This window comes from Podarcis liolepis (genome assembly GCF_965112155.1).
Source record: "Podarcis liolepis genome assembly, chromosome: 7".
NCBI classification, from domain to species: domain Eukaryota; kingdom Metazoa; phylum Chordata; class Lepidosauria; order Squamata; family Lacertidae; genus Podarcis; species Podarcis liolepis.
The window spans coordinates 74,892,534-74,915,645 of NC_139561.1; the positions used below are offsets into that span (position 1 = coordinate 74,892,534).

The window sequence follows — 23,112 nt, forward strand, 5'->3', positions numbered from 1 at the left end:
AATTCAGCTTGTCTTCTGTGTAGTTATTCCCTTCTAGTTTCCCTCTGACCAATATGACCTATTGTGGGTCCCCCACATTTTAAAAAACTTTTTAAAGACCGATGCTGGAGTTTGTGCCCCTCCAGGCTGCTGGACTGCATCTTCCCTGACTATTGACCAGGGCTGGTGCAAGTTGGAGGCCACCTGGTTCCCCATCCCTGGGCTAAATGGCCATCTGCCACATTCTTGTCTCTAGACAATTCCTTCTATTGTGGTGCCCCTTCTCCTGGGAGGAGAGTGCCTTCCTTTCCTGGTTGATAAAGCTTCTTTCTCTTCCATAAAGCTCTAACCCCATGTTGGTTCTAGATAGGACATAGCAGCCCCCAAGAGATTGCCTTGAGTCTGTGATACCAGTGGCTGAATCTTGTAGCCAGACTAGGCCTTGCGAGACCCTGAAAAGCCACAAGTAAGGTTAACGTGATTCCTGTGATGCGGTTGCTCAAAAGGAACCATTGTGGTTCTGGAAAGTGGGTTGTTGTTTCGTTTAGATTTTATCCAAAAGGGTTGACTTACAAGCAAAGTGTTTAGAGGTTAATATCCCCCTCTTATTTGATTTAACATTTAGCTTTCCATCCCTATTCTTCTCCACGCCCCCAAGGTGCCCCCTCTCCCCTCCAAGCAGAGCCCTCGTCAAAGTCCTAGGAAAGCAGCCTTCTTCCAGGTAAACCTGTTTGCCTCTACTCTGACTGGCAGCTTCTCTCCTTTTAAAGGAAATGATTTTCGAGCTGTTCTAGGAAATGCTGAGGTTTCTTGGAAGCTTATCAGAGGAAATTGGGGTGGGAGGGGCGTGGAACTATCATTCAGCGTCGGAGGGCATGCTTTGCATAGGAACCTAATCAAGCCCTGCTGGGTCGTCTAGTCCAGCAATCTGTTCTCGCAGTAACCAACCAGTTGCCCACTGGAAACGTGCACAGAGAGCCTGATCTCAATGGCAATCTGGTCTGATTCAGAAGCATACAACATTGTAGGTAGAACAGAGCTATCTGGTTTAGTAGTTGCCAGAAAGCTTATCCTCCATTAATTTGTCTGGTTTTCTAAGGCCACCTAAATCAGTGGCCGCCACTGCCTCTTAAAGTGGTCTGCAGAAAGTCGCAATATCAACCTCTGGCATCTCATTAAAAAGATGGGGTGCTGTGAAACATTCAGCCTAAGGGCCCTGCGAGGCTGCTGCCAGTCAGAGTTGGCATTACAGCGGTACCTCGGGTTAAGTACTTAATTCGTTCCGGAGGTCTGTTCTTAACCTGAAACTGTTCTTAACCTGAAGCACCACTTTAGCCAATGGGGCCTCCTGCTGCTGCCGCGCCGCTGGAGCACAAGTTCTGTTCTCATCCTGAAGCAAAGTTCTTAACCCAAGGTACTATTTCTGGGTTAGCGGAGTCTCTAACCTGAAGCGCATGTGACCTGAAGCGTATGTAACCCGAGGTACCACTGTACTGGGTTAGATGGCCAAATAGCCTGACCTCTTCCTTAAACCAGCCTTCTCACTGGTGCTGTGGGTGTGCCAATTTCCGTAAACCAGGAGAGGGGAACCTGTTTTGTCAGCTTCATTTCCTATGGGTTGACCAGTTGGGCTGCGCACCTGTGGTGGGGGCCAGAGGTAAAAGCGGGTCACGTTACCTACCTCTTCTCTCGCCCACCCCAGACATAAATGGTGCTTCTACCGTTCCTTTCATGCTTCTGGGGAAATTGTGCAAGGGTTTCTTATGAGAGTGGCTTCTTAAAGGCCTTGGGCTGGTCACTGAAGAGAAAAGGAATTGCCCTCCTCATAAGCAACAGCAAGAGGAGGGTACCTGTAGAGGCACATGAATTTACCATTTGCAGTTAGGAATAGCTACTTTCATTTTATTTTTTTGCAAGCAGAGGGGAGCAGAACCAGGGAAGCGAAGGAGCCTCTTCTGTCATCCGCCCCCCCTTGTGTTATTGCATGGCCCATCTGCTTCGTAACCCCCATTGTTCTGGCTGTGCATGTCCTAGACAAGCTGTCTGCATTGTCCTGGGGCCGGACAAACAGGAAAAGCAGCCGTGGATTTGGGCACGAGAGCAGGAAGCAGATGGGAGAAGTGGAGGAAGGTGGGTGCTTTGACCCCTGCAGGGGTGGAGGCTGTCGGGCAGGCGGCAGCTGTAGAGGTGGGACAAGGCTCTGCTCTGCTCCCTTGATTAAATAAGAGAAATGCGGGGGGGGGGGGAGGGAAAGATGCTGAGGGGCCTCTGTTGGGGAAAGGATCTGGAACTCCTGCAGGGAACCCTGGGATTTAGGGGGAGTCCATGTCGGGGAGAGAAAGTGGGGGATATAAATAAATACATATATAATAATAGCAACTCAGGAGGGGGGAAACTACAGGCTTTGGGGGTTTTTGTTGCTGTTTCTTAAACCAGACCACCAAAATGGCCTTTGAGTGTTTTGTAGAGCCATGTTCAGCTCTACAGCTCAGGAATCACACGCACCTGACTCTAAAAGTGGACAACAGAGCTCCACAGGGGTAATCTTATTTCAGAGTGGAGGAAAACGGAACTGAAAAGCATAGTTCAAGGTTTTTGTGTGAATTTCTTTTCACATGCAACTTTTAAACTATTGGTGTTGAGAATTCCATTCCTCCCGAGCTGCAGTTGTGTGGGATTGTTACATGTCACATGTCTGTTTACATTCCAGCGTTGGAGTCTTGTGTGAGGAACTTGAGATACGCTGTTTCCACTCTGTATAGCTTTTTGCTTTTGCAGTTCTCTTTCCAAGGAAGAAAGACAGAGAGAGCTGAGGCGGTTTCAGCCAGGCTCCCAGGCAGGGACAATGCACCTTGTTTGTGTCGCTCAGCTGGGGGGGAGGGGAAGTCCCCCCCCCCCAGCTGAGATAGCCCCGGTGCTCACAATACATATTGATATATTGCCCAGGCCTACTCCAGACCCATCAAATCCAGAAAGTTTTAGCTACAGCACATCTTTTAATACACTGAAGACTAATAATGCAGGAGCGCTACAGAACAGAAATTGTATTACGGAGGGAGATGTGTTTATGGGAATGAGTGGAATCCACCATCTTTGCAGTGGGGCAGTACTTAAAGGGAGCTTCAGGATGTTGTTTTGTGAGTGACAGACACACAAGAGGAAGAGCAGTGGTTCTCCAAAACCCATGTATTCGGGATTCTGGTTGCTGCTACTCAAGATGGACTGATGGGATCCGTATGGAGGAGGAGGAGTTTGGATTTGATATCCCGCTTTATCACTACCCTAAGGAGTCTCAAAGCAGCTAACAATCTCCTTTCCCTTCCTCCCCCACAGCAAACACCCTGTGAGGTGAGTGGGGCTGAGAGACTTCAAAGAAGTGTGACTAGCCCAAGGTCACCTAGCAGCTGCATGTGGAGGAGCGGGGAATCGAACCCGGTTCACCAGATTATGAGTCCACCGCTCTAAACCACTACACCACACTGGCTCTCTGTGTATGGCTAGGGCAACTTGCTTCCTGCGATTGTAGTCCTCTTAATAAGATGTTCCTCATCTCCTGAGGCCTTCCTGGTGCTAAACTACCTGATGGCAGGCTGGGAAGTTCCAGGAGATGAGGGAGAGTTGAATACAGGAGACAAAGAGAATTTTGAATAAGATGCTGCTGTTACTGCTACTCAATTCCATAGCTAGGAAGTACGAGGGTCATTGCCGGAGAAGATGGTTCAAACTGGTAGCTGTCCTCCTCAGCATTTTGCTTTTCAGCAGCCTCCGTTCTCATCCAACGTGTGCCGTAAAGGTGTACTCTGAGTCATATAGGCGCTTAAAGGTGGCGGCGAAGGTGATGTCCGGATGTGACCTAAATTATGCAAGTGGGTGACATTTGCATCTTTTTGCCTGTACTGCAAGCTCTTCTGTCTCTGCCACTGTGGAGCCGCACCCAAGGGGGTTGCTGCTACAACTAAGTGATACTCGAAAGGAGACCCATTGAAATCAACGGTCAGCCGAGTCCATTGATTTCTGCAGGTCGTCGTATGAGAGCACGATTTAGTCGGCTGCAACCTCTTGGGTCTGCCTCCACAAGCAGCAGAAATGGGATAGAGTTTGCAACACTGACAAATAAAGGGGAATTCCACCACTTGTATAATTTAGGTCACACCATCCGGACTTCAGTGTCCCTTTAAGTATATATACCAGTCAGACTACACCTTTAAACCATGTGTTGACTTGTAGTAGTGCCTGTTTACAGAGTTTTCAGAGTTCCCTGAAAACTGGCATGAACCACTCTGGGAATTGTAGCTCTGTGAGGGGAGGAAGCATCTCCTAGCAACTCTCAGCACACACCCCCCCCCCCCAGAAGATTGTTGTAGCATCTCCTCTTGTTTATCTGAATTGTTGCCCCTATTATTCAAGAGAGGTTGAGCTTACCTTGCCTCTCCTCCTTGCTCCTGGGAGGCAGTGGCATGAGCCAGAGGCTGAGGTTAGGATTTGTACCACTGCAGCTGGAGGAATCCTATTTTCAACAATCCCATATGTGAAACAACAGCAACACTCTCCCTGCAAGTAGAAACCTAGCATAGCAGGGAACAGCTTGAAACAAAAACTTCCTTTCTGCGCTGGATTTTTTTACTCGCGGGGATCTCTTTCATGGGAGAGCCTTATATAACAAAATGCTCGTTCCACTTTACAGCTTCAAGTGGTTTGCTGCATGCTCAGATCACATGCTTATTTACCTCTGATATATATGTACATTATAAACTGAAAGAGATTTAGCAGTCTTTCCTGCTTCTCTGTGAACTGCAGTTCCATGAGGGGAAGCGACCCATCTCCAAGCAACAACATCCTCCAGAGCCCCTGAGATTGCTAAAGTCATTGAAGACCAATATACCGTATTTTTTGCACCATAACACTCACTTTTTTCCTCCTAAAAAGTAAGGGGAAATGTCTGTGCATGTTATGGAGGGAATGCCTACGGGTGGCATGCCTACGGATTTTCCTCCTCTAGAAACTACATGCGTGTTATGGTCGGGTGCGTGTTATAGAGCGAAAAATACGGTATGTTCCATTCTTAATAGATGGCCTCCACACACTGTTTAGAGGCAAATTTGCAGTACCCAGAATGAGGCCTGGCATCACCACAAGGCAACCTGGGGCACTTGTTAAAGCACCAGTGATTGTCAGGGATCCACAAGGGTACCTGCCCTGACCTCACCCTAGTAGTGCCCATTGGCTGGGTCTGCGTTTTCAATTTGCTACGCTGCCCCAAAATAGCATAACTCCAAACCATTGTGGGGATTCTGGAAGGAAACGGAGCAGCTTTTAGTACAGATGAGAAGGCAATAGGTGCTCAAGACTTTGGAAAGAGGTTGGAAAATACTCAAGACTTTGGAAAGAAGTTGCAAAATAGCCCACTCGAAAGCCTCGCTCAGCTCAACGAAGTTAAGTCTAACCATTGTGCTTTGAGGTTTGCAATCGTAGAACTGCAGTTTTAAGTTCAGCCCCTCTTGATATACATACACATGTGCTTCTTAACCCCTTGTGTCTCTTAATATTTATTTTAAAACTGCCACACATGCATCTTTTAAAAAATAGGAATATAAATGTTCTCCCTTTTCCTTACCCACCCACCCACCCACCTGGCAAATTAAAACCATGAACCTTAAGCATTTAAACATTAAAAATAGTTGCAAAAAATGTGGGCTGGCTTAAGGGGGCAAAAGCAGCCCTGGTGATGGCATGAGTGCTAGCCAATAAGCACTTGCTACCTTAATCTCCCTCCCAACCCCCCACTGCCCAAATACACTGGAAATGCCCAAGTCAGGAGCAAAGGCCCTTTTCAACCATCACTGCCATGCTGGAAAATGCTACTTCTATTGTCACACCAGGGTTTGGAAACAGAGAGTGGAATTTGATGTTCCAAGAGAAAATGGCGCTGCTATTGTTGTGGCTGTACTGTATGTCAATGTCTCTCCTCCCCCAGCAGCTGCTAGTCTTAACATATAGGCTTGACCTCCTCAGTGGCCGATTGGGGCTGATAGGGCAGAAAGCAGGGAACCCAACAGTAGGGGGAGCCAGAACCAACGACTGGCAGAGCTGACTCATTCTGGTTTTGTCTTCTCTGTTAATTTCTACAAGGGTGACTATGGCAAATTCACACCCTAGATTTAAAGCATACATTTAAACCGCCATGGCTCCCCACCCCCCAAAGAATCTTGGGAACTGTAGTTTGCTCGAGGCGCTAAGAGTTGTTAAAGGGACCCCTGACCACTAGGTCCAGTCGTGGATGACTCTGGGGTTGCGGCGCTCATCTCGCTTTACTGGCTGAGGGGGCTGGCGTACAGCTTCCGGGTCATGTGGCCAGCATGACTAAGCCGCTTCTGACGAACCAGAGCAGCGCACGGAAACACCGTTTACCTTCCTGCCGGAGCAGTACCTGTTTATCTACTTGCACTTTGATGTGCTTTTGAACTGCTAGGTTGGCAGGAGCAGGGACCGAGCAACAGGAGCTCACCCCGTTGCGGGGATTCGAACCGCCGACCTTCTGATCGGCAAGCCTTAGGCTCTGTGGTTTAGACCCCAGCGCCACCCGCGTCCCAAAGAGTTGTTAAGGCAACCCCTATTCCCCTCACAGAACTATAGTTCAGAGTTCCCTGGGAAGAGGGGTTGATTGGAAAACCACTCTGGGTACCACTGCTATTAAGGGAGAGTGAGACAGCCAACTTAGGTGGCAGAGGTCATGTGTGTGTGTTTGTGTGTGAGAGAGAGGTGTGGCAGCAAAGGGCTGGAGGACTAGGCTGCAGGTCCCCTGTGGCCTGTGATGTTCCCCCACCTTAGCCTGCTCTGCTCAGCTGTGTTTGTCATTAGCAAAACGTCTTAGGCCAGCCATGAAAAGATGCCAAGCAAGTCTCTTGCAACCTCAAGTTCCCTCTGCTACGGTGCATGCAAATTCGAGGCCCTTATTAGGCTCGGGAGCTGCAGATGGGGCAGCTCTGGTCCTTTCCCCATGTTGCCGGAACCAATTCCCATCATCCCCAGCCTTGGGTCAAAGAAGATGGGAGTTGTAGTCCCAACACCAACAGGAGAGCTGCGGGCTCCCCATCTGTGCTGTAGAAGTTCCAGCCAAGTCCAGCACCTCCTAGTGGCGAAGGAGGAGATCAGATGGGCGTTGCACTAAGTGCCAAAGGCGATGAGAGGGGTGCCCCCTGGTGGCAGAACCCTCATCCACACCACCCAGGATAATTCACAGTCTTGGGGCTCGGCTGCTGTCTGAACAATGAGCTCTGCTGGCTGCCGCAGGAGTCCAAGTAGCTTGAAGGGCCCCAGAGGCATCAAGGGGACTAAAAGAAAGAGCTCAAGTGGCTTCCGGGCTGCCTGGGCACGTTGGGGTTTGGATAGAGGTTGCCCCCGCTGGAATTCCAGTAGGGGGAGGTGGGCCCAAAGAAGCCTGTGGGGGAGGTGGGCATCTGGGCGGCGTGGCCCAGGCCAAAGCCCACCTTCTGCTGGTGGTAGGGCGGGAGGTAAGGCAGGTCCGTGTGGTGGTACTTGTAGAGGGCAGGTTCTCCCGGCTGCCCTTGCTGGCTCTGGTTGATGCCCTGGAAATCGAACTTGTAGGCGTAGCGCTTGCCGTGCACTTTGGTCATGATGCTCTTGTCGTAATAGTAGCGCAACGCCCGGCTCAGCTTGTCGTAGTTCATGTTGGGCTTGCTCTTGCGCTCGCCCCACCGCCGAGCCACTTCGTCGGGGTCCGTCATCTTGAACTCGCCGTTCGTGCCCTCCCAGGTGATGCAGTTGGCGTTGCTGCTGTCCGACAGCAGCTCCAGGAGGAACTGCCACAGCTGGATCTGACCGCTGCCTGCAGGGGGAGAGAAGGGGCCTGGTTAAGGGTTGGGGGCAAAGGTGGGAGCTCCAAACTGTCTGCGAAGCTGGTCAGCAAGTGGGTTGGCCGGGCTAAGAGGGCAGGTCTAATGCAGGTGCTGTGGAACCTGCAGCCCTCTGGATGTTGCTGGACTACAACTCCCATCATCCATGACCACTGGATGATGGGAGTTGTAGTCCGATGACACCCGGAGGGCTGGAGGTTCCCCAACTCTATTGGAGACCAACACTGGGCTTTTGAACATGGCACATCATTGCTCCTCACTCCCATATTCTCCTCTGCCCGAGCTTTTGTCACAGCAAACAGCTTGGCTCGCTAAACGGGTGGGAGCTTTCGTCTCTGCAAGCACCTATTTGCTATCTCCCTGCCCTTTCCCAGCCTTAGAAAGAGATTCAACAGGCGAAGCTTTCTTTTCCCATTATGGCACCTCTGTGCCACGAGCCCGTCTGCACACACCCTCTAACTCCCCAAGAGAAAGAGACGTTTGGACCCACCTGGGTTTGCCAAGCGGCTGCTAGTGGGTCCCAGGACCTGGTATGGATCTGGTGAGAATGAGAAGGGAGTCGTGAGAGGGGCTGGAGTAAGATGCACCTCCCCACCTGCAGCTCTGCCTTGTCGCATCGCCTGGAAAGCCTCACTGCTGTTCGCAGGCGCTTCCCGGCTGAGCTCTGGCTGAGGTGGTACAGCTCTGGGCTGGGCTGTACCACTTCAGACTGCAGGTTGCAGCTCATGCGGCTGAATGCTCCTCCATATCAGTAAATAAAAGTCCCTGCAAATAGAAAACTAGCCTGTCAAGTTCAAAGCTAGGCTGTAGGCACGACATGCTAGCAATCCTTGTGCAGGGAGAGAGGATATGCATTTCTGCATTCAGCAATGTGAGCCCACACTTGAAGCAAGTACAGGTAGGCTTGACCACCTCAGTAACAACTAGACCTCCTTCTGGCCCAACTGCTCCAAGAGCCACTATGTTCTACTCCAAGGAATGAGGAACCTGGGGTCCCTCTCCCAAAGTTGCTGGACTACAACTCCCATCATCCCTGAGCTTTTGCTATGCTGGTTGGGTCTGATGGGAGTTGAAGTCCGACCGCATCTGGAAGGTCACAGGTCCCCATCCATGGCCTACTAGATGCTATTGCATTGGGAGCCAAGTTCAAATCACCACCTTGTTAGTTTGTCAACTTCTCTTCTTAGCAAGGTCTTTAGGAGCTGAGTGGCAAGCAGAAATCCAACCAAGCCAACAATTCTTTCCCCATCACTGTTCTTTCCATGCTGAGAAAAGCTTTGTCAGCTGAATTCTTGCTAGCCACATAGCCGTTAAAGGCACAGGAGCCCTGCCATTAAAAAAAGTTGGCTACCCCACAGCTCAGCTTGGAAGCATCTCTGCACCTCAGCCTTTTTTTTCTTCAGCCGCAGAAAAATTGCCACAACCAACCCCACAAAGCTGTTGTGGAGATGAAACGTGAGTGGAAAATATATTAGGGGTAAGAAGGAACGTATATTTAAATAAAGGCATGCCATTGATGCTAGGATGACCTGTTGAAGTCCATGATCTATCTCCTCTGTTTATACAGAAGAGAGATTTTTAGCTAGTGCACATTTTTCCTTCCCTTCAGAACTCTGACATGACAAGTTGCACCTGTCAAAATTTTCTCTTCAACACCGTGGATATAAGAGTCCTGTTTTGCCCCTTCCACCTGCGCAAGCTAAATATATTCGTTTGAAAGCATTATAAGAATATGCTTGCCATCCCCACATCACAAAATGTGTGGTGTCATTAGAAAGCATGGTTGCCAACTGACCAGAAAAAGAGGAGCCTAATCTGCTCTTCTGCCTTTAACAACCTGATCTACAGAAATCAGCAGGTGATCCTTTTGACAGGATGGAGATACACTGGAGCCCTTGCTGGGTTGCAGATGATGCTGTTGTTAAAAGCACAGGAACAGAGGCTGATAAAAAAAAGGGTGGCAGTCCCAAGGCAGGAAATGGTGCAAACTCCTCCTAGGAAAGGTGAAAAACTGTACCTGGAGCAATGCGTGTTGAATCAGGAGTCCTGCCGACACCCTGGATCTGTGGTGGAGAACCTTGAAGATGGAAAAGCAGCAAGGGAAGCATTAAGAGAGAGAAACAAAAGATGTCCATATGCAATTATTTGATTTCACTGGGGCTGAGAGCTATTTCCCCTTGACTGAAGTCAAAAGAACAAAAGAACAGCATGGCAGGATCAGGCCAAAGGCCCACCTAGACCAGCATCCTGTTCCTCACAGGGGTCAACCAGATGCCTATGGACAGTCTGCAAGAGGGGCCTGAGCCCCATAGCTCTGTCCTGCTTTCGTTCCCGGCAGCTGGTATTCAAGGGCACACTGATCTCAAAAGGATCCTACTGCCATCAGGATGAGTAACCATCAATGCACTTAAACCTCTATAAATTTGTCTAATCCCCTTGTAAAAGCAATGTAGGTTGATGTAGGTTGGTGGAAGCTTGCTGTGGAAGCAAGTTCTGTAGTTTAACATTATCTCTATGTTCACAGCTGTCCATGGAGGCGCAGGTCAATTCCGTGTCCAGGGCAGCTGTCTACCAGCTCCATCTGGTATGCAGGCTGAGACCCTACCTGCCCACAGACTGTGTCTCAACAGAGTAGTGCATGCTCTAGTTATCTCCCACTTTGACTACTGCAATGCACTCTACGTGGGGCTACCTTTGAAGGTGACTCGGAAACTACAACTAATCCAGAATGCGGCAGCTAGACTGGAAGTGGCCACCGAGATCTACATTGGCTCCCAGTACGTTTCTGAGCACAATTCAAAGTGTTGGTGCTGACCTTTAAAGCCTCAACCCAGTATACCTGAAGGAGCGTCTCCACCCCCAGTGTTCTATTCAGACACTGAGGTCCAGCTCCGAGGGCCTTCTGGTAGTTCCCTCACTGCGCGAAGTGAAGTTACAAGGAACCAGGCACAGGGCCTTTTGGGTAGCAGCGCCTGCCCTGTGGAATGCCCTCCCTTCAGATGTCAAGGAAATAAACAACTATCTGACTTTTAGAAGACATCTGAAGGCAGCCCTGTTTAGGGAAGTTTTAAATGTTTGATCTCTTATTGTGTTTTTAACATTCTGTTGGGAGCTGCCCAGAGTGGTTGGGGAATCCCAGCCAGATGGGCAGGGTGTAAATAATAAATTCTTCTTATTATTAAGGGTGCGCTTCTTCTCTCATTCTCCTGAATCTCATACCCTTTAGCTTTGTTGAATGACTCTGTGTTCTGGCTCCATGAGAACAAATAATCATGTGTGCACAGGAAAAAGGACATCTGGAGGGGTCCTCTGCCTATCGGGCACCTGTAGCTTTGTCCATCCAGTCCATGCAGACTGAGAATGATTAATTCCTGGCCAAGCAGGTTAGGAGAACCGGGAGCTGTCAACCCTGCCCCCCCCCCCGTCCAGCTAGCTCAGGATTGCCCACACTGGCTGGCAGCAGCTTTCCAGGATTCAGAATTCAGGAGGGTCTCTCCCAGCCCTAGCTGGAGATGCCAGGGATTGAATCTGAGACCTTCTGCACTAGAAGCAGATGTTCTGGACCGCTGAGCTATGGCCCTGCCCCATATCAACACAACCAGAGGAGAGAGATTAAAAATGCAGCCTTCCCAGCTTTTATTCTGGGAATGACTAACTAGTACCTTTGGAAGTTGTGCTGATGGAGCCGCTGCCCCAGCTGTTGCGCCGTATTTCTTCATATGCAGACTCTGTACCAAGAGAGAGAAAATGGGCCTGAATTAAACAGAGGTGCTATTTCAGGGAGGAAAGACACAGTTCACAGATGATTCAGAGACCCCCGTCTTGTAAAATGGGAAATGGCGGTGTATTTTGTCCATGTACATCATGCTTGCAATACTGTGTAGCAACCAAATATATATGCGCTCTCCATGCAGAGACATGACAAATTAAGGGGCAATCCCTAACACTTCGCCGCTTTCAACAGGAAGCAATTAGTGGCAAAAGCTACGAGGAGGAAGCTTCTAACTAAAGGTGCAGTAGCTCTGAAGAGCCTCGGTGGTGTTTTGCACCTGGAGAGGCTGGAGCTGCAATTATTTTATTCTTTTTAAAACACAGTAGTTTGGATATGGGAAAAGTTGGGAATGAAACACTGAGAAACACCAGCCTGCAGCAGGTTGGCATCAATGATTCTCTGTAAAATGTGAGAGAACGGGGGATATTGATAATGACTACTACGGAAGCTGAGGATTGCCAGATTGGGTCTATAGCCAGACCTCCCCTGACTCTGTGGCTCAGTCTCAAGCACCACAACTTTGCTTTCATGTGAGATCTGTGAGACGCGGGTCCTATCCCAGCCCCACGTCCCAATCTTGCAATTAGCTTTGCTGGCAACTTACCGGATTTGACTTGGGCCCTCGGGGGTGGCGGGGGCGGGGTCTGCTGAGTAATGACTGGCGCAGGCGGATACGTAAAAGTGGGGCTGCCTGGGTGGAGGAGAGAGAAATGCAGAAGAGTTATTAGAGGGCAGGAGGGGCTGCGGTGGTCATTGCCCAGTCACAGATTGAGGTTTTGTTTGCTATTATCACAGGGTAATCATAGTTGCAGTCAGAATAATAGAATACTTTCCAAGCTAGATCAAGAGCTAAGGCAGGCATAGGCAAACTCGGCCCTCCAGATGTTTTGGGACTACAATTCCCATCATCCCTAACTAACAGGACCAGGTCAGGGATGATGGGAGTTGTAGTCCCAAAACATCTGGAGGGCCGAGTTTGCCTATGCCTGAGCTAAGGAATCTGCTTCCCACTAGGCCTCTAAGTCCAGGGTCTCAAATTCCACATTGGATATGTTCTACTTCCATGGTTGCTAGCAGTATACTCTTGAATATCAGTTGCTAGGCATCATAGATGGGGAGGCAGCTATTATGCTCAGCTCCTACTTTTGAGCTTCCCATAGGTATGTGGTTGGCCACAGTGAGAACAGGATGCTGGCTGGGCTAGACGGGCCTTTGACATATTCTGATGTTCTTAGTTCTTCTCCATCCCCTGCAAAGAGGCGAGCTTGGGGGACAAAACTACGACCTTACACATGCTCTGTCACTGTGCCATGGTCTCAGGGAGCAGGGCTAGAAAAGAAAAACCTAGATGGATCAAAAACCTGACTTTGCATAGGGCATGTGTCAAGCATTATAGGATTCTTGCACTGCTTCAGACTGGAAGCGGAGGATCTTTCATTTGAATGCGTATCCCTTCTTTGAAACCACCCCACACATGGAAAGTTAGTGTGTCATGGAAGCCCTGAGCGGCTAATGCTCTACATGCAAAGCGTTTTTGGAGGAAATGAATACTCCTACTATCCAGCACTGCAATTTTGCCACAGATCTGTCATGCAATTCTCCTGATAGTGTTGCATGGTTCAGATAACCAGCTCCCCATGAGGGAGCAGAAAGCACTTTTTAGAAGTGGCTATTGTTCAACGCCCCCCTGTTCCACACGCAGCCTCTATCTGAAAACTGAGTTTTGCCACCCCGAGCCTGTCAATGGCCTTACTCTGGCGCAGGTAATTGAGGTGAGACAGCAACACGTCGGCGTTGTATGGTGTAGTGAGCCGCAGGAAACCTTCCTTGCCAAGTTTGCACAGCTCCTTGCCGTCCACATGCTGGAAGAGGCCGGTTTCAACGTCGATGAGGTCATACTCCTTCACTGCCCAGTCAAGCCACTGGCGGACGTGCTCGTGGGTCCACACGCCAGGGTCTGTTGGAGAGATACAGGTGTCTGGGTACAATGTTGGCTCCAGGTTTTGGATGTTCCTTGGGCAGAACACCCTCTGCAGGCCCCTGGGAACTGTACTTCACACCTCACAGAGCTAATTCCCAGCACGCTTAGCAAACTCTAGTTCCCAGGATACTTTGGGGCAATATGATAGTGAGGCTACCTCTGAGTACACACCATACATCAAAGGCGCATGCTTTAAAATATCCTGGGAACTGTAATTTACCACTCATAGTGCTACAATTCCTGGCACCCTTAACAAGCTACAGTTCCCAGCATACTTTGAGGGGGGAGTCATGTGCTTTAAATGCATGGTGCAACCCATATTGGAAGTGGCGATATCAGCGATTTCTGGGGGGGAAATACCTCTGAAACCTCATTTCTTTGCGATTTTGCGAAACGGAATCAACAACTTTTCTGTCTGGGTTTTCTCTTTCTGAATTATGGCAACCCTACCATAATCGGTTCTGCGGGGTGCTCTTATGTTTGGTGAAATGGTTCGCATAAAACATGTCCTGGAATTTCTTAACATTACACCATCCATAGGCCTTTCTTGACCTATTTTGAAGTTTAGAACTCAGACCGGGAATATGTAAGATGGTTGTGCCTCTGAGCATGTGATGTGTGATTTCCTGTCACGTCTAATTGAACAGTCATCCACCACCAACACCCCTTACTTTCTAGTGTAGTCCTGGTTTTACACAAAAGCTGAGGAGTTCTAGAAGCAGCTGAAAGGACACAGGTTTCTGGTGGGCTTTTCTCATGCTTTACATGTGTAAGAGTTTGTTCTAAATGAAGTGATTTGGTCACCATCCCTTGTGTCAAGAGTACAGGTTACAAATGGGATTTGGTAGTTGCCCACAGCAGGTGGAAACCAGCCATTACTGGAAGAAAAGGCTGTTCCCCAATACAAGAAGCCAGCAGGGGTATTCGCACATTACATTCAACAAGTGTACAGTCTGTGCACACAAAAGCTCAGCTGCAGAAACCAACAAGCACACACTATTTCACACGCACCCTTGTACGTGTGTAGAGAGAGCTTGTAGCTGAGTTCAGCATAGTGTGAACCAGAAGTCGGGGAGAAGGGCGGGGAGATGCCAGAAAGCCCCCATATACTGACCTGCTGGGACAATGACCCTCTTCTCCTCGCTGGGGGGGTTAACAGGTGGGCTGCTGCGCTGGTTGTTGTATCCTGCTGGATAGGATACCTGGGACGGGTCAACTGCTCCCCCTGATTTGCCCCTCCGTGTCACACTGCAGTCCACGGGCGATTGCCTGCTGGTGGAGAAGAGAGGGAGAGGAGACTTTGTTGGACAACGTGCTCACTGAGGTCTGAAAACTTGCCACAACTGAATGGCGCTCTCCCAGCATTTCGCAGGTGATGATATAGCAAAAATCTTCCTCCAATCTAAAGTTACAACACAATACGAATTATACCATGTATGGTCTTTCCTTCATTACATATTCATTCGGCAAGGAAACAACGGACTCTCTCTCTAAGCAGCCCCTGCTGCAGGTGGTCTCTTTGCATTCCTTTTCTACCTGAGGGGGTTAGGACATTTGAGCAGAGCACATCTCATTGTCAAATGTAGACACTTAGGAATGTTGTTTACAACCTTGGGACTAAAGCTGCTCCTAGCACAAAATAAGGCACAAGGCCTCTAGCCTGGCTAGTTAGCTGAGCTTATAGGTCTCTATGTGCACCAATGACAGAGGCAGAAACCAGCCATCCTCTGAGACCCTTCTTCATGTGCTGCCTCCTCCTCCTGAGCATGGCTTTTTCTGTGGTGGCTGTGGCATCTTGGGCCAACATCCACACCATCAATTAAAAGCACTATGATACCATTTCAAACAGTGGCGACTTCACCCCCAGAGAATTCTGGGAGCTGTAGTTTGTCTAGTAGCTGCTGAGAATTGTTAGGAGTCTCCTGTCCTCCTCACAGAGCTACAATTCCCAGCATTCCTTGCGAAGAGGGGTGGTGGTTAAGCCACTCTGGGAATTGTAGCTGCGTCCCTCCCTCGAGTTCACCTTCCTTTTGAGCAGGGCTTGAGCTGAGGTTCAGCCTCCTTTAGAAAGAAGTTGGGAAGCCCTGAACTACGCTAACCTCTTTTGCACCAGATGCCCGTTGGTTGATGCAAATTCGCCTAATATAAACTGCTTGGCTGAAGGGGAAGTGAGTTGTTTCCTGTGGGTTTGAGAGCAGCCACAAGCTCCAGGGGAAGATACGTCCTGCAGCCAGTAAAGTTGGTCTGAAAGGCCCAGGCGCTGCAGCAGGGTAGGGAATCACCCCATCCTCACTGCAGCAGGGTCCGTTAAGAAGAATATTTATATGTATTCATTGCATTTGTATTCTACCCTTTCCCTCAAGGTGTTCAGAGTGGCGTGTACCCTGGCTCCCTGGCCTCCTCATTTAATCCTGTGAGGTGGGTTCGGCTGAGATACAGGGCCATGGTTGAGGGGGGATTCGAACCCTGGTCTCCCAGGTCCTGGTTAGATCTGCCTATCGCTGGCCTCCCTGCCACTCACTCTGCCAGTCCCAGTGGGTACCAGCCACCAATGGCCTGCCCTGCCTCTGTGCATCAGATCTTTGCAACGGCAGGGCAAACAAGCCCAAGAGCTTCAGAAGGGTTGCCAACTGACCAGGAATAACAATAATAATAAAGCCTGGTTTGCGCTTTGCGCTTTAAACAGCAGCCTGGTTTGCAAGAAGCGGGCAGGCAATATGGAGGTAAAAGGATCGCCTCTCGGCGCCTGCTCTTTATGTCCCTGTAAGCAGCCTGCTCTTAAAGGCACAGTAGAGCAAAATAGAAAGAAAAAGCGGCCACCTCAGATGGAAAGAATGCAGAGATCTGGGTTAGGCGAGCTGTAGAGGCAGGGAAGGCTAGGCTGCATATACAACACACATTTAAAGCGCCTCCAAAGAATCCTGGAAACTCACAGAGCTATAATTCCCAGGACCCTTAACAAACTACAACTCCCAGGATTCTTTTGGGGAGAGCATGCTTTGACTGGATGGCGTGTATGCAGTCCCTGTCAGCTGGTTCCTGGGCCTTAAGCAGCCACATGATTACAAGAAAATTAGCCCTTCAAGCTTGATGATGGCTGCTGGGAGGAAGGGAGATTTCTGCTAGCCAGCTCAAAGAAGTGCCACTGACCTGCTGGAGCAGTTGACCTGCTCATTCTCCTGCTTCACCACATGGCCTCTGCTGTTGGCCTGGGCTTGCCACTGGGGCTCCTCCAGACCGATGCCCTCCTTGCCACCGTAGTTGTCCACCGAGGGCAGCTCTGTCTTCAGGAGGTGCGGGGTGCCAAAGGATGGGTCGAATATGGACTGGTCCTCGCTTACGACTGACAGCGCCTCCTGCAAGCGTGGGGGGAAAGTGTACAAGCAAAGGATCAGGGTTTGGGAATCAAGGGAAGAGGATCTTGCGAGCTCCAGCTCCCATCAGCGCCAGTCAAGGAAGATGGCAACTGTAGCTCAGCAACATCTGGGAGGGCCAAAGGTTCCCCAGTCCATGCAAAATGTCTGCTGGAGCACATGGGAGAACTCTGAGCTCCTTACAGGAATGGGGGGAATGATTAATAATAACAATACTTATTATTCTTATTATTATTCATAGTTCCCCAAACTCATGGCAACATACAACAATAAAACAATCAAAGAAGCCAACCTAAACAGAACCATCAGAAAACAAGGATGAGAGACACACACACACACACACACACACACATTTGGAACTCTAAAGAAAACAAACCTATTAGGGTAAATTGGCTTTAAAAGCCCGAGTAGATGAAAGAGTTTTTAACAACACGCTTGAAGTTAAAACAATGCAATGACTGGGCCATGCTTCTCTCATGAGACTGATCTTCTCAGTAATGCTGCCACTTCCAGTAATGTTAGGTTTCCAAAGAATTTGCCATCCCTCCCCTTTTCTGGGAATGAAAGAATGTCGGTGCCAGAGGCAGAAAAATCTAAACCCTATTGGTTAAAAGAAAGGACAATAATAAGCTAAGAAGGATGAACAAGTTCAGTGCTCCCCAAAAGTACTGCAGGATTTGCAGCAGGGAGGACAAGGTTCCTGCCCCAGGAATTTCAGCAGGTATTGAAATCCTTTCTACATGACTGTTCAAGGCACAGGAACCCTGTTTTCTTTTGCATTTGGCCACCCCAATTTGCAGCCTGAGCTGAGTCGCTTCACCCTGCCAAACAGTAGGGCTGGTCCCAGAAGGAATGGAAACTGAGTACAGAGAGAGCTGGGATTATGCAGGACTGAAACCAAAACATCAAACACTTCTGTCTCTCAAGTCCCAATGGCTTCTCACCAGGGCTTTGAAAAGCAGATATAAAGTCACTTGAGAGCTGTAGTAGCAGGGGAGACCCAATATGTTTTGCTTCCTGGGCGAACATAGGAAATGCCTGATCCTGTGTCAGACCAGTGGTCCATCTAGCTCAGAACTGTCTACACAGCAGCTCTGCAGGATTTCAGACTGGGGTTATTCCCAGCCCTACCTGAGTACACCGGGGGTTGAGCCTGGGACGTTTTGCAAAGCAAATGCTCCAACTATGGCCCAGGTTGGTGGGGCTCCCTCCATGTATGCTGTTAGGGGAAAATGCTGTGCAAATATGAGTGCATTCGGAGAAACACACACTAATAATCTGCTTGCATTTTTTTCCAATAAGAGTTTGGAAACATACAGAAATGTGGCAAAACGAACCTAAACCGGGGAAGATAAGAAAGTGCAGTTGACAAATTGATTCTACCCTAGTGCAGAGGGCAGGTTGTGTGCACCACAGAGCTTGGTCCTCCAGAACTTTGCTGCCCACCGCTCCAGTATCTGCCGCCTTACCCTGCCTAACAATTGGGCCGGCTCCGTACGGCAGGTTCTGGTTTGAAAAACGCAACAGGTGGGGAAGTCAATGGCTGAGCTTTCCCAGGACTGCACAGCGAGGTTTCCACAAATCCCGGCCCTATCTCGACAATGGAATTCCCGGGCGATGACGCACCCCCAGCTCAGGAAACTGAGGGAGGAGGTTGCTCGCAATCAGCGCTGGAGCTCTTAAGTCCAGTCACAAAAGAAAACCAGCTCCCTCGGGGTTCCTGAGTCTAAACAGCCCGTGTGGTTCAATGGACAGAGCAATCATACAATTGGAAGGGACCCCCAAGGCAGTGGTGTAGCAAGGTCAGGTGGTACCCGGTGTGGAAAATTTCTTGGCACACCCCCCACGCACACATTGAATTTTTTATTTTATTTTTTTGCCTGCAAAAATGGTTTGACTTTATTTCATATTTTGGGGGGGAGCTAGAGTTTTTGAGCTTTTTTTGTAGAGATCACGTGCCTTGCAACGAGGAGTCTGCCTGCCGCCCTACAGCAGACCGTTTTGGCAGCGGGAAGCCAGCGCACGCCAAAGCCACAGAGTCTCTCACAGACATTGAGGGCCACACAGCATTTGTCATCCCCCTCAGAGGTGACACAAGGGGAGGACCGCACCCACCTTGCTCCGCCCCTGCCCCAAGGACCATCTCTTCCAACCCCCTGGAATGCTTCCATGACAGGTGGCCATCCCACAACATAACGATTATCCGATCCTACATAAATAGACCCTGTCATGTGCAAGAGAACAAGGAGGAAAAATTCCGGCAGGTGTGACTTCAAGCTTCAGGATGGGGATAGTGTCTTTGAATACTCTCCCATGCAAAAAAAAAAAAGGAAAAGGAAAACCAGTAACTCCTGCCTGCTGATGGGGAAAACACGAGGTGGGGAGCACATTCAGGAGAAAGGTTTGAGCTCAGCTATCTTCCTGCTATACTAAACCTCTACTTGCAGGGAGATTTTAAAAAGCCAAAACTAAAAGAATGGGAACATTGAAATACGCCATTCCCCTCCTGCAGAATAGTACAGACCAGGCCCCATAGGCTCGAAATTTGTCTTGCAGGAGAGTTTGCATGAGGCGCCTGTTTCCCAACACCCAGCGCCAGGGTGCTGCTGCGCGCTCCTTCATGCACCAAAAGCAGAAGTCTTTGGGGGTGCTGAGCAGACATTTCTGCAGGCACCACTGGTGGGGAGATGGTATCATCCAATGCAGGGGGAAGAGAGCTGTGTGGTTTGCTTCTCTCCTGGCTCCTTCAGCAAACACATGCTTGCTGCCTCAAGCCCACAGAGCAAAGCTGATGGGGCCTGGCAGATAAAATCACTTATACTAAAGTGGGGGAGGAGGGAGGCACTGCAACAAAATATTGCAGTGTAGAAAGCTCCTCTTCAGCATTCTAGCCAGGTGGCCAGGCCTTTCTACAGCACACTCCATTCTGTTCCCAATAGTCAGGTTCATGCCCACGGAACTTGCTCTGTTCTCCATCAGTAGAGCATGAGACTCTTAATCTCAGGGTTGCGGGTTCGAGTGCCACATTGGACAAAAGATTTCTACATTGCAGGAGGCTGGACTAGATGACCCTTCCAACTCTGCAATTCTATGATTATATGGTACAATTTAGTCATTCAAGATGTGAAATAACTGAGCCTCAGAACCACTGTTTCTAGTTGTTTTTTAATTTGGTTAAAACTTGGGTTAATAAGGAATCCTGGTTCATATTAATCATGGTTAACAAAGCTCCTACTACTAACATGCAGTGCTGGAGCTCAAATGTCCATCTTTATATGCAAGGTGTATAACGTTTTCTTTTCTTTTTGTTTAATTGTTTTTATCTATGTCATTTTAAATTGTGATTCATATTAATGCTGTATTCTTAGTTCTAGATTTTATGATTTATGTGGAAATTGTTTTCCATTTGGTTGTGTACTTTTTGATGTGTTTTATTTATGGTTTATGACTTTTGTTGTGTTGGTAATTGTGTAAAACTTGTCATGTTGTAAGCCGCCTTGAATCATAGAATCATAGAGTTGGAAGAGACCACAAGGGCCATCGTTGAGCATTGTTTTAACTATGGAAAGGCGGCGTACAAATAAAGTGATGATGATGATTCTGTGATCCCCTCATATGATACTCAGAGGAATCGTTGGGCTACTAGGGTGACTTAGGCCTCATTCTCAGGAAGATGAGAAGCCCACACCGGACCTCCTGTACCATGCTAAATGGCAGGTAAGGGCTCACATCATCCCCAGCTTGAAGTCACAATCAAAGTGAATCTGTGAAGGAAACAGATGTTGCCTAGCAACTCACAGCATCCTTAACAAACTAGAGTTTCTTGGATTCTTTGGGGGAAGACAGTTTGAAGTGCTGTGATACTGCTCTACGTTCTGTTCCTACGAAATGAAAATTGTAATACAATAAAACGCAATTCAAGAAATAAAAGAAGCAATAAAGATACAATTTAAAATTGTGCTGCATCTAGCATGGCATATTACAATTGCTGCAGCAGGCAGAAAAATTATTAAACCCATGGGAGCAAACCCCTCCCCCACTCCAGCAAAGAAACAGACAGCCAAACGAGGACTGACAGTCCTTCACAATGATAATAATAATAATAGTATTAAAAATAATGATGTTGTCGTATTATTTCTACCCCGCCCATCTGCCTGGGTTGCCCCAGCAACTCTGGGCAGCTTTCAACATAATAAAAACATAGCAAAACATCAAACATTAAAAACTTCCCAGTACAGGGCTGCCTAAGGAATGACCAGTGTCTCTTGGAAAAGAAACACAGAAAATCAGTAGCCTGTTAACTCTAGATGGGTCAGAATATTTCTCTCGGCGTGTCTCTCAGATCTTTCTCCTGTCACGTTTGGGGAAAGGAGGGGAGTCCTTGAGCAGACAATTCAGTAAAACAACTTTAACGTTTTCACACAGAAATTCCCATCGATACGGGCAGCAAATTTCAGACAAGGAGACTATAAGAATACTTAGAGGAGAAGGAGGCAGAGGTTTTGAACAGTTTTGGGGAAGTCCAGCAAGAGGTATATAACAGTGAGGAACAGAAAGCGAAAGGTGTTCACTGAGCATTAACTATGTAGGGTCGCTATATGTCTGGAATTTCCTGGATACGGCCAGAAGACTGCAGTCGGAAGCAGTGTCCGGGCGGAAATCGCTAAAATGTTCAGGAAAACCTGGACATATGTCAACCCATGTCGGCAGTGTCGTTTTGGGCAGTTTCCATTTAAAATAGCTCAAAAACTACATTATTGTTTGTGTTTCTGCCAATAAAGCTCAACAACTTTGCCAAAAAAAGTTTAACAACTTTTGTGTCCGGATTTTCACTTTTTGAAATATGGCAATCCTAATATACTAGGACTGTTACTATTGTTGTTGTTGTTGTTGTTGTTACACAGTGTCAAAGAATTCAAAATTAGGCTGCTATAATTCTTATCTGAAGCCATATTACACAACTTCTGAAATAATTATACTGGCTGCCTATTTACTTCTGAGTCCAGTGCGAGGTGCTGGCACCTACCTTTCAAGCCCTAAACAGCTTAGCAGAGAAGTACCTAAAGAAAACACTTCCTCCCGTCTCCACCTGCTTGTGCATTAAAGATTTGTAGATGAGACTCTTAGGTTATACTGTACTGATTCAAACACTGGTCTTGCTTGCGCAGAATTGTCTAACACAGCCTGGCAGCAGTTCTCCGGGGTTCCAGACAAGGGTCTTTCTCCCAGCCTTAAGGGGAGATGTGGGGATTGAATCTGGGACCTCCTGCATGCCCAAAAGATGCTCTACCACTCACCCTGTCTGGCTCCTCCTCCTCCTGAGTCTCAGTGTTGCCTTTGTATAACTCAGGAGGGAGGAGATGGGGTCAAAGCTAGAAGTCCTTTGCTCTGGCTCCAAGTAGCGCTGGGGCTCACTGCCTTCTGCCCCATCAGTTGCAATGGGCACCAGCCACCGCAGCACGGGGACCAAAGACCTCTCCTCTTGTTGCCCCCCCCAGTGACCAGCATTCAGGGGGATGCTGTCCTGCACAAACTGGGAGCATGGACAAAGAGATGGGCACAAGGAGAAGGCTGCTGCACCTTCAATTAAGTGACTAGCAGAGGGGATTTTAGCAGGTGTCGTGCAAACTATACCTGCTGGAATTTCTTTTCTGTGCAATTAATTACATGGGGAGGAACCTGCCCTCTTTGGCCCCGGGTCACCCAATGCAATCCTTCGCAGCACATCCTGCGGCTGTGAAATTGAGTTGTGGTGGGCCAGCTGCCATTCAGAGAAGTTTGGCTACTATTACTGACTGATACTGTCCTTCAGGAGCCCCCGGTAAGCTTCTGAAGATCCCTAGGGCCCTCCAGTACACAGATTGAAAGCTAGGGTTCCGGGGAAAGAAACCAGCAGCTCCTCCAGACTAGGGATGATTTGGAAATTGTCCCCATCCCAATTTATTCCTGAGTTTTGGGAGTTCCAAACTGCCTGTTTTGTTCTTCTCAAATGCCTTCAACGATTAGTTGTTCCTTAACAACAACAACAAAAAAGTTCAGTCATCTTACAGAGTACTGTTTGCAAACTACTGGCCACAGCTTTCACTTCCTACAGTTTCCCATTGGCCATCTGCACTACCTCGGCTTCTTGTT

General features: G+C 48.6%; 1 protein-coding gene across 3 annotated transcripts in view; it reads right to left on the bottom strand.

Annotated features, from left to right (window-relative positions):
- Positions 1-5,509: 5,509 nt before the first annotated feature.
- The window catches only part of LOC310712330 (retroviral integration site protein Fli-1 homolog), a 29,361-nt gene continuing 11,758 nt past the window's right edge, over positions 5,510-23,112 (bottom strand). The window contains exons 2-9 of one of the 3 annotated variants that reach the window (XM_083515264.1): positions 16,757-16,962; positions 14,721-14,878; positions 13,379-13,582; positions 12,230-12,316; positions 11,516-11,581; positions 9,871-9,930; positions 8,344-8,391; positions 5,510-7,825 (exon numbers count right to left, since the gene is read on the bottom strand). In XM_083515264.1, coding sequence (XP_083371390.1) covers positions 7,311-7,825; positions 8,344-8,391; positions 9,871-9,930; positions 11,516-11,581; positions 12,230-12,316; positions 13,379-13,582; positions 14,721-14,878; positions 16,757-16,962 — 1,344 coding nt within the window. In that variant the 3' untranslated portion in view covers positions 5,510-7,310. The remainder of the gene's footprint in view (positions 7,826-8,343; positions 8,392-9,870; positions 9,931-11,515; positions 11,582-12,229; positions 12,317-13,378; positions 13,583-14,720; positions 14,879-16,756; positions 16,963-23,112) is intronic. The other 2 variants (XM_083515265.1, XM_083515266.1) reach the window with 2 other exon arrangements.